The sequence below is a fragment of the Rhineura floridana genome, chromosome 6 (genome assembly GCF_030035675.1).
Source record: "Rhineura floridana isolate rRhiFlo1 chromosome 6, rRhiFlo1.hap2, whole genome shotgun sequence".
NCBI classification, from domain to species: Eukaryota; Metazoa; Chordata; class Lepidosauria; order Squamata; family Rhineuridae; genus Rhineura; species Rhineura floridana.
In genome coordinates this window covers 126,890,215-126,907,754 of record NC_084485.1, presented here as the reverse complement: position 1 = coordinate 126,907,754, position 17,540 = coordinate 126,890,215, and the positions used below count along the sequence as shown (strand labels likewise).

Sequence of the window (17,540 nt, the reverse complement as noted above, 5' to 3'; positions counted from 1 at the left end):
CAGGCTGGATTACTGTAATGCACTCTATGTGGGGCTGCCCTTGAGACTGATCCAGAAGCTGCAGCTGATGCAAAATGTGGCAGCAGGACTGCTCACTGGGGCAGGGTATCACCAAAATGTCACCCCGCTGCTGAAAAAGTTGCACTGGCTGCCCATTACCTACTGGGCCAAGTTCAAGGTTCTGGTTTTGGTGTACAAAGACCTATACAGCTTGGGACCAGGATACCCGAAGTATCATCTTATCCCTTATATATCCAGTCAATCATTGCACTCTGCAGGTGAGGGACTCCTGCAGATCTATCTTATCAGGAGGTCCATTCTGCACAACATAGGAAGCAGACCTTTAGTGTTGTGGTGCCTACCCTTTGGAATTCCCTCCCCTTAAATATTAGACAGACACCATCTCTGTTATCTTTCCAGTGCATACTAAAGACCTTCCTCTTTCAACAGGCCTTGTAAGAAGAGACCTTATCCCAGTCTGCATCTGTGTTGGATGTTTTTAAAGTTTTTTTTAAAGATGTTTCAAAAGATGTTTTGTTTCAATATATTTTAAAGTCTGTTTTTAAGCTGTTTTTAGAGTGTTTTTAGTGTTTTGTCTACTGCCCTGGTCTTCTTCTGGGAAGAAGGGCGGGATATAAATTTAATAAATAATGACTGGTATTATTTGAAGTCAAAAGTTTTCACATTTTATAAGCCACCAAAGAAATAAATAAAACACTAATATTTGCTTTAAAAAGCAGCCACCTATTATTATTGGAAACTCAGATCTGATTTAAAGAGAGAAAAATCTTATCAGCTGTGTTAAAATCACTGTTAGTTCTATGTTTGTTTTGAGTTCTGCTGGAATAGATGCATATTATTTTGACTGTACAATGGGGTTTAACTTGGAATTTGTTTCTTTTGTATTATTTTAATTCTTGAGGTATTAGCCACCTTGAATCTCCTTGAAGAACAGGCAGGACATAAAGTTCTTAAATAAAACAGAAAAAAGTAAAAGCTTGGAGTTTGGTTTAATCTAAATCCTTCCTCAGACATTATAGGTCATTGAAAAACAGACAGGATTATTGCATTAGAAGTGGTGAAACAACTAGACCCCCAGAGAAAAACTGAATTTAACTCAGGTATCATACTTTAGTCACATAATGAGAAGACATGATTCACTAGAAAAGACAATAATGCTGGGAAAAACAGAAGGAAGTAGAAAAAGAGGAAGGCCAAACAACAGATGGATTGATTCCATAAAGGAAGCCACAGGCCTGAACTGACAAGATCTGAACAGGGTGGTTCATGACAGATGCTCTTGGAGGTCGCTGATTCATAGGGTTGCCATAAGTTGTAATCAACTTGAAGGCACATAACAACAACTGTATTGTATCTTTATTGTAAATATCATTTAGATAGTTGGAAGAAAATCTGCTTGTTAAATATCGATATTTCCTTAAAGCATCAGTTTCTATGAAACATGTTTTACTCATTTCTTTCTAATGATGAGAAATTTAACTAACACATAAAGATTTAGTATCCTTGATTGTATCTTTATGAAACAAGACACCACTCGATATCAGATATCCATATTTTGAATATGGCTGTGTACACACCATATATTTAAAGCAAATGCCTACTGTAGTTTGTTAAGGGTGCTGGGAATTGTAGCTCTGCGAGGGGTAAACTACATTTCCCAGTATTCTTTAGGGGAAGCAATATGCTTTAAAAGCATGGTTTGTACACAGTGCAAGTCTGTTACTGCCTTGATAATGGCCTTGTTAGGAATTATTGAATTTACGTACCCATATAGAAGTAGCAATGCAATAAGTGCAGGAAGGTTGCTTGGTGATGTGTATGCTTTCTTTTTGAAACCAATAAATAATCCCACTATCAAGCTAGCACTCACTGTATAATTCACCTGGCACAGGGGAAAGAAAATAGAAGTTCATGGGAAAAACAGTTTGAAGTTATTTAAAATCATATTCCTAGATTTACACCAGCTTAGAAAAATTTGCTGGTGGGGGTCAGATCAGGCCCTCAGAGTGGGGGGCTAGCTGCACTGTAAGTAATGGGCAAAACATTGCTATAAGTTAGGGTGTTACAGTGAGCTCTGGCAACTCAGTTTAAGGATTTGGGGGGGGCAGTGCTGGGGAAAGCCTCTGCCTCTGTGAGCCACTGTTAATTAGAACCAGGTGAATCAATGGTCTGATTCAACACTGATTCAGCCATATAAATTACAATGAAATTTTAAATGGAAGGTTATACCACTTCAAATGGATTGGACTTATTTTCTCTGATTAGAAAGAGCTGGAGCTCTGTTGGAATAAGGTATTCTATTTAACATTATTATTTTTATTTTTATCATCATCATCATCATTTGTTAGTTGCCTAATACCGAACAGTCTCTAGGCAACTTACAACAGATTTAAAACATACACAAAATTAAAACACGAATCATATATAAAAACACACTAACTCAATAAAACTCATCAATATGTTAAAAGCCATACATAATAATCAATAAAAACTTAAAATCCATCAAATAACAAAACAGAATAACTAGGACAGCATACATCAAGGGCAAAAGGCCTGAGTGCAGAGGAAGGTCTTTGCCTGCCACCTAAAGATGGATAGAGATGGCACCAGGCATGCCTTCTCTGGTGAAAGCATTCCACAGGTAGGGGACCACCACTGAAAAGGCCCATTCTCATGTTGCCACCCTCCAAGCTTTCCATGGAGGGGGCACACGAAGAAGGGTATCTGATGACAAATTAAGGATCCTGGTTCGTATGGGGAGAGGCGGTCCTTGAGATATTGAGGTCTTGAGCCACATAATGCTTTATAGGTCAAAACCAGCACTTTGAATTAATTGAGCGTGGAAACTAATCAGTAGCCAGTGCAGGCATGCCAGAATTGGAGTTATATGTGTGGACCAACTTACCCCAGTCAACAATCTGGCTGCCAAATTCTGTACCAGCTGCAGTTTCTGAACCAAAGGCAGCCCCTTGTATATTATTATTATTATAAAATTTATATGATCTCCGCCATGCCCCTTCTATGATTAGCTTCCGCTGGGCCTTGAAGACCTGGCTCTTCAGGCAGGCTTTTGGGGTGGGTTAGATTTTATCTTTATTGTTTTTAGATTTTTAATGCCTACGTATTGTATGTCTATGTTGTACGTCGACCAGAGTGGCTGGACAGCCAGCCAGTTGGGCGACTAATAAATAAAATAAATAAATAAATAAAATTTATATCCCGCCCTTATATAAAATTTATATCCTGCCCTTTTCCCCCCAGTAAGAGCTCAGGGCAGCAAACAAAAACTATAAAACATAATAAAAACAGGCATTAAAATATATTAAAACAAAACAGCTTTAAAAACATCTTTTTAAAAAAGCTTTAAAAACATCTGAAAAAGCAATTCCAACACTGACACAGACTGGGATAAGGGCTCTACTTCAAAGTATAAGCAACATAAACCTGAGCAGCACAGGATGAAGCCTTATACCGGGCTTAGTTTGTTGGCCTATCTAGCTCAGTGCTATTTATGTTGACTGGCAGCTACTTTCCAAGGTTCTTTCTGACCTCTGCCTAGAGATGCCAGAATTTGACCCACAACCTTTTATGTGCAAAGTATGAGTCCTACCACTGGGCTAAAGGAGTTCTTTGTGTTTACTCATGATGTCCCAGAGGAAATTAGTAAACCAGTAAACAGAAAGGCTCACACCGCTGACAAACTGGAGGTGCTTGGCTTTTGTCACTCATTCTTGGATAAGATAAAAAACAAAGGTAGCTGGGATGAAAGACATGGCAAAAAATCACACAGATGGCAACAACAGCATCTACTGAAGTGGTCAGCCTGCCACAAGAAAAGGGGGGAGGGAGAGAGAGCGAGAGAGAGAGAGCGCTAATGATCAAGAATGGGAAAAGGCAACATAAATCATTGTTAGAAGGCTGTGAATTGCATATTATTGTTGTTGTTGTTTAAATTTCTGTCCCATCCTTCCTCACAGAAGGATTCCAGGGCGGCAAACAAGGGACAAAACATTAAAGACTTCTTAAAACATCTCAAAGACGAAACAAACATCTTAAAAATAAAACACCCTAAAGGTCTTCAATAGTCACCAAAAAGGCAACAGGGATGGTGCCTGTCTAATATTGCCCCCTGTATTCAGACCCGAGGGGAAAATATCTATAATATATTATTCGGTTGCTTTCCGATTGAACGCCCCAAGAAGTGGTAGTGGAACTTTTAGCCGATAAATATTTATTTATCACATACTCTGTAGCCCAGTTTGCACTGGCAGCCAAGAAGTTGAGGGCCCACCACATTAAGAATTTAGTGGTAATATAAAATCCTACCCCAAGGTCCGAGTGTTTCTTCTTTTTTTAATGAATGTCTTTTAATGAATGTCTTATTTTTAACGTGTGTTTTGACCAGAAGGGCCATTTAACCAATACTTGTATATATTGTTAAGGCCTTTGCCTATATACAATAAAGTTTATGTGACTATGACTATGACTGTCTAATATTTAAGGGGAGGGAATTCCAAAGAGTCGGTGCCACAACACTAAAGGCCCACTTCCTGTGTTGTGCAGAATGGATCTCCTGATAAGATGGTATCTGTAGGAGGCCCTCACCTGCTAGAGCTAAATGTGACAGGATATGTGCATATCTGCCATCAAAAAACAGCAGCCTCAGATCTTCTCTTCCTCCTGTCTCCTTGAGTAACATCTAATACTACAAAATACATGACACAACTGCACTGTGAGTTCCTTGCTCAACATCACTGGCTGTCACTTGTGAGGAAAGGGAAACTTGCAGTGTGGCAACATCACATTGTGTATTTCGTAAAGCTGAGGAAAAGCAGCCATGTGTTTCCCATTATTAACTTATTTTATTTAAATTATATTTACAATGTTTGTATAATATTGTTGCGCGCCACCCCAAATCTCCGAGCGGTGAGAGATTTCCAGGGGTTGGGTTTCCTTGGAAAGAAGGTCCGCAGAGACTGTGGTGTCTTTATGAAATATGGTTTGTTTATTTACACACATTCCAACCTGAGCTTAAGATGGAGGGGTTCAAGGCATTAGAAATCCAATAGATCTTGCATTTTCCATTAGGCTTACAAGGAGGCACCCTAAAGCCATGGTGCAGAGAGCCTGCCTTTCTGCCTGCCTCTAGTTCCCAGCCTTTCAGACTCAGCTCAAAACACAAGCCTCTCCTTGACTCAGGAAGGGGATGGGGCTCTCCTGAAGAGTTTCAATAACAATAGGATCTCCCTGGCCCATTCACCAATTAATGGACACTTGATAGACCCATTAACCCACCTGCCCACTCTATTAGATTAACAAAAGAGACTCATCTGACAAGAAGCAGGTTTCTCTACTGCAGAGCCCACCTCCAAGTGCAGGGTTCCAATCAGAGGTTGGAAGGGGACTCATAGAAATCATCCATCGCAACCCTAAACCCTCAACAATATCCATTTCCATTTTTTTAAAAAAATAATAATTCTGAGCTCTTGTGCAAAAGTTATATTTACCGGACTAAGACTTCTGCAACAGTGATAAAGAAAATGTTTTCTGCGAGACCTCTGTCTTATTTTTTTTTTAAAAAAACAACCCTGATGTATATGTTGCGGTTACAGTCTCTGAAGCAATCCCCCGCATGTACTGTGTGGCAACGTTGAGAGAACAGCTCCTCCAAGCATGTGCCAATTGGTGGAAATAAGTCTGTCTGTATCGTTTGGGCCACCAAAACCAAAATGACTAGACTGTGCACAGATAAGGAGCAAATGGCAGTTAGCGGTGTGGTGTTAGAAGTTACCCATCAAAATATCATCACAAATGTGACAAGCCCACAGACCCATAAAAATGTACTAACATGTTTCCACACCAACAGTGACTGCAGATGTATTAACATATTATTTTTATTCATTGGATTTTCTGAAGTAAAAGGAAATCCAGATTAAACGTAAAACAAGTATGGGCTGGCATTTTTATGATGATGACAGCAGCATGCAGACACTGTAAAAAATCACTGCATTCATAAGCAGCATCAATTCCACAATAAACTACCATCTGGAAGCAGCCTTCGGTTCCTCACAAACCTATGGCTAAATGGAAGGATAGGTTCTTTCTTCAGAGAAATTAAGGAGTAACTTGTTTTTTGCATCACACTTAGGGAAAATAGCAGAAATATTTTGAACTTGACTACAGGCATGTTTCAAGCTCCAGTGCCCAGGCCAGCAAGATGGAGGGGTAGAAAAATAGAACAGGACACTTCTTCTTCTTACACAGTAACTTCAGAGAGCTGCTCCTTAGTGAGGTTCAGTGGGTGATTGATAGCCGTTATCCCATATTCCTCAGGGTCTTTCCCTTTCTGCAGACTGGCTCTCAGGATTGCATTGTTGGCTACATTGAGAAGACTGACCATGGCGTGCCAGCCTTTGTTGTTAAACCACACCTGCAAGAGTTAGGATAGCCCATTAGCAACTTGAATTAGCATATAACAAGTTTATTTACCTTGTTTATTTCACCAACTGGCTACATAAGTGAAAATATGCCAAGATTTTGGGAAGTTTGCTGGGGTAATATTTCATATGCCATGAAATATGTGATAATCACCCTACATATTTCATTTCTTAAATCTGCTATATTCATGCTTGCCTTTCCCTTAAAACAAAAAAAAAACCTGTCTCCCTTTCTCATCTCTCTAGCTTTCTAAGTTGGATTTTATTCTTTCTTTTCTTTTCAGAATTGAAGGTAATATGATAAAGCCATTGTTCCCCCTGGTGTGAATGTTCATTTTTCCTATCCTGGCATTTATCTCTTCTCAGCTAGTTTTTGCACGATTCTAGGGTTTAGAGATGGAGAGGCTGTGACCTTCCAGTTGTTGTTGGACTACAGTTCCCATCAGCCACAGCCAGTGTGGTCAGGGAACATGGGAGTTGGAGTCCAAAAACATCTGGAAAGCCGCAGGCTCCCCACCCTGCTATAGTGCTTCAAAACATAATACAGTTTTGTCTTAAAGATTTAAAATACCTTAACATTGTCTTCAGTTTCCATATACTTAAGCAAATTTGATATTTCTTTAGAGACAGCCATTGTTGCTTCACCCTACATAACAGAAAGCAAAAACTAACATTTTCTGTAGTGTATACATATTTTAGTGCTATAAACATGAAACAATTGCTTACATTTGCTTAAAATCAGAACAATTCTTACTTACCCCTGTTATGTTCATCATTTGACCGAGATCTCTCAGAAAACCAACAATTTGCTGTCCAGGGACATGAAGGACAGGGAGTTTTCCTCCAATGGAAATTCCTCCATACCTAAACACAAGAGTGAAAAATGGAAATGGAAATGGAAATGGACTGCCTTCAAGTTGATCCTGACTTATGGCTACCCTATGAATAGGGTTTTCATGGTAAGCAGTATTCAGAGGGGGTTTACCATTGCCTCCCTCTGAGGCTAGTCCTCCCCAGCTGGCTAGGGCCTGCTCAGCTTGCCCACGGCTGCACAAGCCAGCCCTTTCCTTGTCTGCAACTGCCAACTGGGGGGCAACTGGGCTCCTTGGAACTATGCAGCTTGCCCATGGCTGCACAGGTGGCAGGGCACATAACCCCTGAGCCACTTGCTGTGGGGTGATCTTTAGCTGGCTCTTGACACCCAGGAGACACGAGCGGGGATTTGAACTCACAGACTCTGGACTCCCAGCCAGGCTCTCCTCCCCACGTGACCATTAATTGGTTATGGAGAACACCACCCTTCTTTAAATAGCTGAACATACTAAACACTCTCTTAAAAATAAATGTGTCTCTCTTCCTGAAAAGAAGTAGATCTCTACTTGAAATCTATTCATTTCCTCAATTTTGACAGTGGACTATAATTATAAAGCAGATACATTTTGTCTCCAAATCACCCATAGTCCACCATATATATCTCAGGCAGAACAGCACTGGACTAGTCATATTATGCTACTGTTATTCATTTCAAAGCAAAGCCTTTAGGCTCTAAAATTCAATAGAAAAGCTACAAAGTTTTCCTACCTTTTCTCATTGACCCAGTATTTACTCTTTAAACTGCAAAAGAAAATGAAAAGTATTACAAATATTGTATTGTTTAACATTCCACACTTGTTCAGGTTGTTTCAGACTCAAGTTATATATCTTTACCACAGGGAACTGTTGAAACAAGCATCTGGGAATTTTGTGGCTATTTTTGCTGATGAAGACTTTGGGCTTATCCACACAAGAGCATTACTTCATACTAAAGACACTATTTTTACCTCCTTTTTCTATTTGCACTGTCCACAGTAAGGGCTCTATGCCAGCTGCAAACACAGCTGCAAACACAGGGGAAGGATCAATCACAGTTTCCTAATGACCACGTCCTCTAATTTAACATTTCCACTCCCCCTGGTTGCTTGGCAACTGAGCATGCTCAGTTTGTTCTACCAGCTGCAGTAGGCTCCATTTAAAAAAACCCCAACAGCCTGGAAGTGCAATTATTTGTATTTTCACTGGTATGCTACAGCTGAAATACAAATATTTGTTTGAGCAGTGTTATGCTTTTGTGCACAAGTTACGGGGAAAAGAAAAATAACAGCACTGTTTGCAGCAACATAAAAAAGGCCAACAGAAGGGAGGAGAGCAGCCAGAAGTTGCTTGTCAGCCTACAGAAAACTAATGAAAGAAGGGAGGAGGAAATAGGGGCGTGGAGAGAAGAATGATTGACACACTCACCTAAAAGCAACGGAGCAAAGAGCCTGCAAGCACGAAAGATATGGACTGAAGACTTTTTTTCTTCCTTTTTCATATTATCAGTGGACTGGGTTAGTACGGATTTATAGGGGAGAAACTGTGTGATAGCTTCTGTTTGCCGGTAACATCATGTGAACCATGCAAATTAAAAGGAAATGTGAGTAGTACCAAACACACAGTAAATCACCGTGCAGATGAGCCCTGCACTGCAAGGATGCATAAACCTTACTCAGATGACCAGCAAACTGGTGGAAGAGGATGGGGTTTGGGATTGTACCCCTTATTCCTCTTCCTGATCACCACTCATTAATCTGAGCTTCTGCACAAAGGCGATGAGTACAGGTACAAGTGGATTACACAGATAGTGTGCAAATGTGCATAATGAAGCCCTGATGGGTTTTTATTTATATAATATACCATTATTCATTAAAAAAATCTGTGGTTTAAAATAATCATATACATATATACACATACAGTAAAACCATGTAAAAATTTTAAATCAGAAATCGCTAACTATCGCAGAAAGGTAACTACTCTATTGTCTGCATAAGCCTGGCAGCATAAATGAACAACAACCTTGAGAGGCTGTGATTCTGAACAGGTGCAGCAGCAAGAACACCAAAACATCAAAGCTGCTTTTCATAAAAAGCAACATATATTTACATATATTTGTGTGTAATACACAGTTTACCCCTCACAATCTTATCCCACGCAGAGTTAGGAGAAGTCCATTGAAAACAATGTGTTTGTCTCACACAGGTCGTGCTCTGCACAAAATCAGACTATTGGTAATGTTTATATCAGGAATGGTTAAACTGTGTCCCTTGAAATATTGTTGGGCTACAACTCCCATCATTATCCCTGACCACTGGCCATGCTGGTTGGCGCTGATATTATAAACCATAGTTGTTTTACTCAGTATAGTAATGAATGGAGAACTGAACAGTGGACTTGGTATTCAGAATTCTTAGGACCATTTTAAGATAATATTCAGAGCCTTCAGTCTCTATACTAACTGCCACAGATTTGTAGAAGAACCTGAGCTTGAAAATCTATAGGTAAAAAGATCTTAACCTGGTTCTTATGAGGTTGGGGTAGGTTTTCACCAGGAAATCAGAAATATTTCAATGAGTGAGATATTGAAGAATTTCTGTGCTACGCTGAACTCTCTGAAAGACAAAGGGGACAAATTGATTAAGAAAACAATAATTAAACTCTTCATTGTTAGATTCTGGTAGTTCAGTGTAATAGGGGCCACACATCAATGCTTACTACTTTTAATTTAAAGAGAGAAGTTGCTGCTCTGCTGAAACCATAGAACTGCCCTGCCCCTATTTCTATATCGTGATCTCAAATTGCATAAAATAACAGAGATCTGCAACCGTAAGCTAAGCCAGTTTCACTGAAGACTGCCAAAAGATGTGTAAGCTTTAATAAGCCTTCCTTTAAAAATGAATCTTTCCTGACTGGGAACAACCTCTCTCTGTCTCTCTCTGTGTGTGTGTCTCTCTCTCTGTGAGTGAGTGAGTGACCAGTTTAGAGAATTAACTTGCATAGAAACAATTCAGTGGCTAGCAAAGAAACCTATGAAAATATTCTCACAGTATATGAATTTAACCACAGAGTGGCAGCATTGTCCTCTGTTAGGAGATAGCTGAGATTTTGCATGAGAGTTTCTTCAAAGTAATAAAATATGACCAATAAGAATATTGTGAAATTGTTTTTCTGCACTATTTGCATCTCACTAGCACACTGGATGAAAAAAGCAACACACACAAAATCAATTTCACAATAGTCTTGTTGCACAAGGTAGAACTAAATCCTGTGCTCATTCAGATATTCAGTAATATTCCCACAGGCCTTTGGAACAAATGTAGCAAATTTGGACTAAATCCTCTTTAAAAGAAAAGTATGTAAGACCCAGACTTAGGGTGCAATCCAGCTTGTATGTGTATCATCTTGCTCCCACAAGATGCAGTAATGGCCACCAGCTTGGATGGCTTTAAAAGAAGATTAGACAAATTCATGGAGGACAGGGCTATCAATGGCTACTAGTCATGATGGCTGTGCTCTGCCACCCTAGTCAGAGGCAGCATGCTTCTGAAAACCAGTTGCCGGAAGCCTCAGGAGGGGAGAGTGTTCTTGCACTCGGGTCCTGCTTGCGGGCTTCCCCCAGGCACCTGGTTGGCCACTGTGAGAACAGGATGCTGGACTAGATGGGCCACTGGCCTGATCCAGCAGGCTCTTCTTATGTTCTTATGTTATGTTCTTATCACTCTCCCCATGTAATAATCTGTGTCCTATAAACTCAGAAGGAGGAAATCAAAATCCTTTAAGTGTCACTAAAATGTACCATAAGGGTTTGTTGTCCTACTTTCCACTCCATGCTGACTAATTTACCTATAGTCTGATTTTTTCATGTCACTTGGAAAACTTTAAACCATTTATTTCTTCATTTTGCATGAGGGTTATTCTTTGAGAAGCATTTGATGTAAATCTTATTCTTCAGTCAAGCAGATAGTGGCTCAGTTAAGATGGAATGTTAAACCATGGTTTAGCATTATAATACGTTGTGATGAGCCTCTCCACTTCTTGTGCAAGGGGTGAAGAAGGAAAATTTTGCTTTCAGCTTTGAATAACCCATAGTTTCCTGTTAATATAGGGAACTGATGTATTTTTGTTGTGGTTAGTTAGAAACCATAGTTTGATGATGGTTTATTTGAACTAACCACAGGTAGGATAACTGTTTCCTGAGTCTGGAAGTTACAAGAAACTACAGTTTATTCAAAACAGAAAGTGGATATCCTCCTTCACACATACAAAGGAAGAGAAGAGTGGGGAGCATATAAAACTAAGGCTCACCATGGCTTGTTCTCATAAACATGGTTTAATGTTACATTTGAACCAGGCCCACATAATGATGCTCAACAGGCCTCCCTCAACGTACGTGTACATTTTGCTTCTGAAGCACTCCTCCCTGCCTGTATTAAAGGGCTTATCTGTTTCATACATTTATTTATTTATTATTTGATTTATATCCCGCCCTTCCTCCCAGCAGGAGCCCAGGGCGGCATATGTTCTCTATATATGCTGTATAGTGTACAATCTGGTGCAAAACTGAGTTCTCTGTGAATTTCAGCTTTCATTTGCAAAGAAAAGGCTGAAAGAAATCTATATGCTCTCCAAAAGAAAGCCTCAGATAAAACATTCCATAGATGCCGCCTTTCTAGGTTGGCTTCCCATCCCCCTGCACTTACTCCCCACATGTACATTTCTACTTTATCCCTTGTGAACCTGGTCCTTGCCAAATGTTCCAAATTATGCATCAACTGACAATCCGAATAAATGAAGCAAGTTATAGAAAATTACACAAATTTAAAATTTGGTGTATTTTTGTTTTTGTTTTCTAGCACAAAGTTTCAATGTTCTTCCCATATCAATTGAACTGTGTAATCAATATTTTACCCAGTATTTGCCCTCACCTGAAATGAATCCAGGGACAAACACAATACTTCAAACCAGTAAATGGCAACCAAACAGTCATTAATACCTGGTGGGGGAGGACATCCTCCAGCTTCCAAAGGGCACTCAGGTAGCATAGTGGATTTCTTCTGAGTGCTGCATTTACAGGATGGTGAGGGGTTCTCAGGATTCCACTGGTTAGTTTGAAAAAGGGCAGAGACATCATAAGGGACAACTGGTGTCTTCCAGGCAGTTGATGTATTATTACAAGGGTAGTTCCTACACCAGGATACAGTGCACAGAGCATCTTGTTAACCAATTTTAATATCGAATTGGCCATGGTAGATCTCAGAAAATGATTGCATTTATATTTCTCACCTTCATTACAGTACCAGCCATGAAAAAGGAGTGGTTCCCAAATGTCCCTCAAACACAAATGACAAACTCAGGTCTATCAATCAGGTAGTAGCCTACTATCCATTCTTATAGACAGCTGACTAAAGTGTTCCTGTTAGTACAAACCTATACAAGTTGTCACTAATAAACCACTTTGGGGCACATCTAGACCGGGGCCCTCAAACCTTTTGGGCTCAGTGTCACATTTGGAAATGTAAGAAACTATTGTGGGCACCAATAACTATTGTGGAGGCAATTGTAGTGTGGAGCTACTCCAGAATCCTAAAAGCCAGCCTTTCCTTTCTTCATATTCCAACTTTTTATCCTCCTAGCCTGGTATACTTTGCTATATGGTTCTCTATATAGCACAGCTCATATTCACTCGGAGTCATGCATTCAGTATTGTGGGCCCAACTCCCTCTCAGCTGAAATCAGACCCGTGCTTGATGAAGACCTTTCTGTTCCAGCAGCCATTTTCAGTTGGTTGTATTGTGCCTATTTTAGGGTTTTACCTGTGATTTTTATTGTTTTAAACACCATATTATTTGATTGAGGAACTGTTTTATTGATTGTTTTGTAAACCATTTTGCAACATTCTGTGGTAAGAAGCAATGTATAAATAATGGAAATAAATAAAATAGATGCATACATATAATTCCTAATGTTGTCACTGGCTTGTTGTGTGCTGTTGGAAACAACAGCAACATTCTCCAAAGTTTTAACTTGGTGGGAAACATCAAGGCCAGTCTGCTACTGCTTCAAGTACTGTTGATGCCACCTTGCAATAGAATAGATTAGATTAGTAGAGAGAACAAAGTAACTTACTGAAGGGTCTCTCTCTTCAAGCAGCGATTTCCAAATCCTGGTTTATTTAAGAAGGTGTCAATAAGCGAAACCATCTGTGCACTCCCAGGCTGCTCATTGCTAACAAGATTGGATGAGATTTAGGCTATAAAAAGATGTTTACTACAGAAGCAACACAGTGGCAAATGAAAATCAGCTGATCACATAGGTAGGATCAAGTCACAGCAGATGTTAATGATCAACTGTTCATTATAGGATAAGGCACACAAACTTTAAAAGAATTACAGAAAGGACAATGCAATGGGTGAAGATTTCTAAATGCAAGGTACAAACCACACATACACTCACACACACACACTCCTTGCTATCAAGCAGACAATGGTTTTTATGTGAGACATAATTCCCTTTGCTAAACCTTGACTATCAGTATCTCCTGTTTAGCTACACATTTCCCGCATAGTCTAATGTGTCTATAATCCACACATTTCTCACATTGTCTAAAGCTTTGGGCTAGTTCATAGAATCTTAAATCTGGAAATACTGTATACATGGTATTGTGTGCTACAAACATAAACACATACATCTGTATGTACTTTATACCAGTTTTCTGCAATCTGTCCACCTTGGTTTTCAGATGGGAAAAATATTGGAATTGGGCATGCACGTGTACAGCTCACAAATACTAATAGGATGTGTGTGCATGCAGGCTTTTCCATTTTTGAGATTATATGAACTGACCATAAGCGACAAGCATTCCTATTCATCCAAACATCACTTATCTGCATATTTTCAACACTCCAACACTTAGATACTTAGAGAAATATGGATATGGATGAAAAGAGAGAGAAAACAATTAGGAGGTGGCCAACCCTGTGTCTTGTTTTCATTACAGTGAAGTCCAAGTACCTCAAACAAAACATGTTAAAGGGTCTACTCAATTAGCTATCACCAGTACAGCCTTTCCCAACTAGTGTGCCTCCAGATGTTGTTGGACCACAACTCCCATTAGCCTCAGCTAGCATTGCCAATGGTCAGAAAGATGGGAGTTGTAGTCCAACAACATCTGGAGGCACACTGGTTGGGAAAGGCTGCTTTAGAAGATGGAGCAGGGCTAATGCTACTTCATGAACAGGACACTAACTAGCCAGAAGGAAGATGCTAAATCTAGGCTGGCAGAAAAGGTAAGTCATAGCCTGAAAGAGTCTGAGAATGAATTCAGTGGGTAACTAAAGACTGCAGGCCCATTATAATGGAATAAAGCAACAGAGAGCGAACGTCCACTCAGCAACGAGTCACCACAAATGCTACCTAAGAAAACAAGCAAGGAAGTTCTTCTTTGAAAAAGGAGCCCTCTGACCTGAAGAAAGTGAACTGGTGCCCATAGATCCAGCGGTGGAGAGTTAAACTGGGGTATTCACCAAATGGAGGGATGAGAACTGTAAGGAGCAAAGCCAGCAGCATGAAGTTGGCAGGTAGAACAATCTGCAGACAACATGGAAAATGTCAGCCACCTGCATGACACACAGTGCTCCGGTGGTATCTATGTATTACTCAGGTAACACACAAGCATACCAACAGTGGACAGTTGTGCTGGAAATCTACCTAGGTCTGATAACAATTCACATCATACATCAAAGAATACAACCCAAATCTACTGCATATTACACCTCAGCTTTTTTTAAAAAAATTCTCTTAAGGTTATAAAGAGAAAAGCTATGTGTCAGAGTCTGCTAAAGCTCACAGATGAAACCACAGATGATAAGAATATAGGAACATTGGAAGCTGCCTTAGGTCAGGCCATTGGTCCACCTAGCTCAGTATTGTCTACACAGACTGGCAGCAGCTCCCCAGGGTTTCACACCAGGGTCTCTCCCAGCCGGATCTGGAGATGCTAGGGCAATGGAGGCCCCTCATTAAGGGCAGGTAGGGCACTGCCCACTCTAACCACTCTAAACCTCCAAACCTACAGCCCAGTCCCTTCTCTGTTCCTCACATTCAGATTCAATACAGTACCTCACATTTAGAGGCACTCTGGACTTGTTTCTGTCCATCATCTGTTCTGGCCAATCATCTCTGGATAGCACAACCAATCACGATCATTGCTATGGTCGCACCCCTGTCTCCAGGGTTAAAATTCTAATAGAAGTGGCTTAAGGAGGGCAGGGGTCTCCTCAGCACCTCCAGGACCTCCATTTTGATTTTATTTCCCATAGAGTAAGCCCTAACCAATCAGGAGGAGTCTGTCAAAAATGCATTGGAAGTTCCATAGCATTAGGACAGGACTATGAAGAGCCTCCCCAATGCATTTCAATCTGAGCCAATCAGATGCATACATTTTCAATCTGCATTAGCTCCTCTCTGAGTTCGTGTTGCTATTCCCAGCTTTTGCAAGCAATAGGCCAAAGCAACAGAAAACATTATTCTTTCTCTGCAGCCAGCTTTTGAAAGCAGCAGCAAAACTTCTGTGTGAGTTCAGTTCAGTATTTGATTGTGAAGAGTAAGTGTATGTTGCCACATGGGGAGCAATGGGGAAAAACGCAGAGTGGGGTGGGGTGTGTGATGCCCCTGTAAATGTTGTACAGTAATTATGGTAAGTGTCAGTTTTGTAGGGTAAATGTGGTAAGTAGAGTGAGTGAGAGAAGGGAGTACATGGATTGGAATGCTGAGTTGTGATTGGCTGAGTGTCTGGGTGACTGAAGGTATAAATGAGAGTATGACAGTTGGGGTTGGAAGTTGGTTGTTGGTTCTGGGTTTTAGAGGGGTGGATTTGTGTTTAGGCAGGTAGTGAGGCAGGTTTTAGGACTAAGAGATATAAAGAGAAAACTATTATATGTAACCACATGCATGTTGACTGAACTTAAAGTAAGCTTGTTTATTCCTTGTGTTATTAAATAAATAGTTTTGGTTTAACATCACTCTTGATCCTTGGCTGGGATATTACAGACCAGAAGGTTGGGCAGAACAAATACCAAAGCTGGGAACATTATCAATGGTGGCAGCGGTGAAGGGATAGTGTAACAGCAGCAGGTATCCAAAGCAACCCAGGGCTGTAATCTTTAAAGGCAGAAAGATACAGGGGGGTTGTGGTCTGTAAGTGAACCCAGACATTACGTAGCAATCAGTAAGGAGGAGAGTAAGGCTCAATCTCAGGGCAGTATTGCATTGCAGAGGGTCAGGTGGTGGCGCCTAGTAGTGGGATCATGAGAGACCTGTGCTGGGGCCAGTGTGAGAGATCCATTATGAGATCAGACCCTGCGTAGGGGTCTGACAGAGGGGTATGCTTTGGTCCTGATGGGCCTTTTGCTGACTAGAGGAGGAAGAGGAGGACGGGGGAGGGGTAGGTCCTGGTCCTGATGGGCCTTTTGCCAACTGTTGAAGGGAGAGGAGGAGGATGGTATGCCTTGGCCCTGGCCCTCATGGGCGTTCTGTTGGCTTTTGGTGGGGAGAGGAGGAGGAAGGAAAAGCAGGATCCAAATGGATTGCTCTGTGTGCATTGGGTGTGTGTGTGATTGATGTTTTGCATCTAACCAGATGTAGCTTGAAAGAAAAGTGTGGCCACTGTGTTGTCTCTCTCTCTCTTTCTCTCTCTGTGTGTAGGAGACAGAATGAGAGAGTTGTTTAAAATAGTTTCTAGTGAGTGGGTATCTTCCAGGTCCTAGTCCAATGCTCTAACCATTGTGTTTATACATATATAAATGCTCATTTTTTATTGATACTTCTATTGACTTTTGTGGCCCTCTTCTAAACCAAAGTAAGGCACTTTTCAGTTTCTTTAGGTTCTATTTGTAAAACTGCAATGTTTAAGCATCCACAGAATCTTTCAATGCAGGAGGATGGGAAGAAAACAAGAACTTGGCCATGCCCCGTGAGCTTGTTGGTCATGCCCCTGTGACCTCATGGCAGCCCCACCAGTTTTAGAGGGCACCAGCTGCCACTGTGCTAGGGTCTGAACCTGGGATCTTCTGCATGCAAAGCATTATGTTCCACCACTGAGCTATGGCCTCTTCACACATATGAGCTATGGTGAGTTTTCAGTACCTATGGAATAGGACAAAAATATATCACTTTTTGTCTGTATGTGGACACCTTGTTCCTCATCCAGAAGGAACTTGCAAAACTAACTGC

The 17,540-nt window shown here is 40.6% G+C and overlaps 1 protein-coding gene across 1 annotated transcript in view; it reads right to left on the bottom strand.

Moving 5' to 3' along the window:
• ABCA4 (ATP binding cassette subfamily A member 4) overlaps nucleotides 1-17,540 on the bottom strand; it is a 127,587-nt gene that overhangs the window by 2,454 nt on the left and 107,593 nt on the right. Inside the window, 11 exon segments of the mRNA XM_061630653.1 lie at nucleotides 1,788-1,903; nucleotides 3,666-3,800; nucleotides 3,802-3,844; nucleotides 6,282-6,451; nucleotides 7,030-7,104; nucleotides 7,217-7,322; nucleotides 8,040-8,072; nucleotides 9,828-9,926; nucleotides 12,309-12,494; nucleotides 13,437-13,535; nucleotides 14,773-14,897. Coding sequence (XP_061486637.1) covers nucleotides 1,788-1,903; nucleotides 3,666-3,800; nucleotides 3,802-3,844; nucleotides 6,282-6,451; nucleotides 7,030-7,104; nucleotides 7,217-7,322; nucleotides 8,040-8,072; nucleotides 9,828-9,926; nucleotides 12,309-12,494; nucleotides 13,437-13,535; nucleotides 14,773-14,897 — 1,187 coding nt within the window.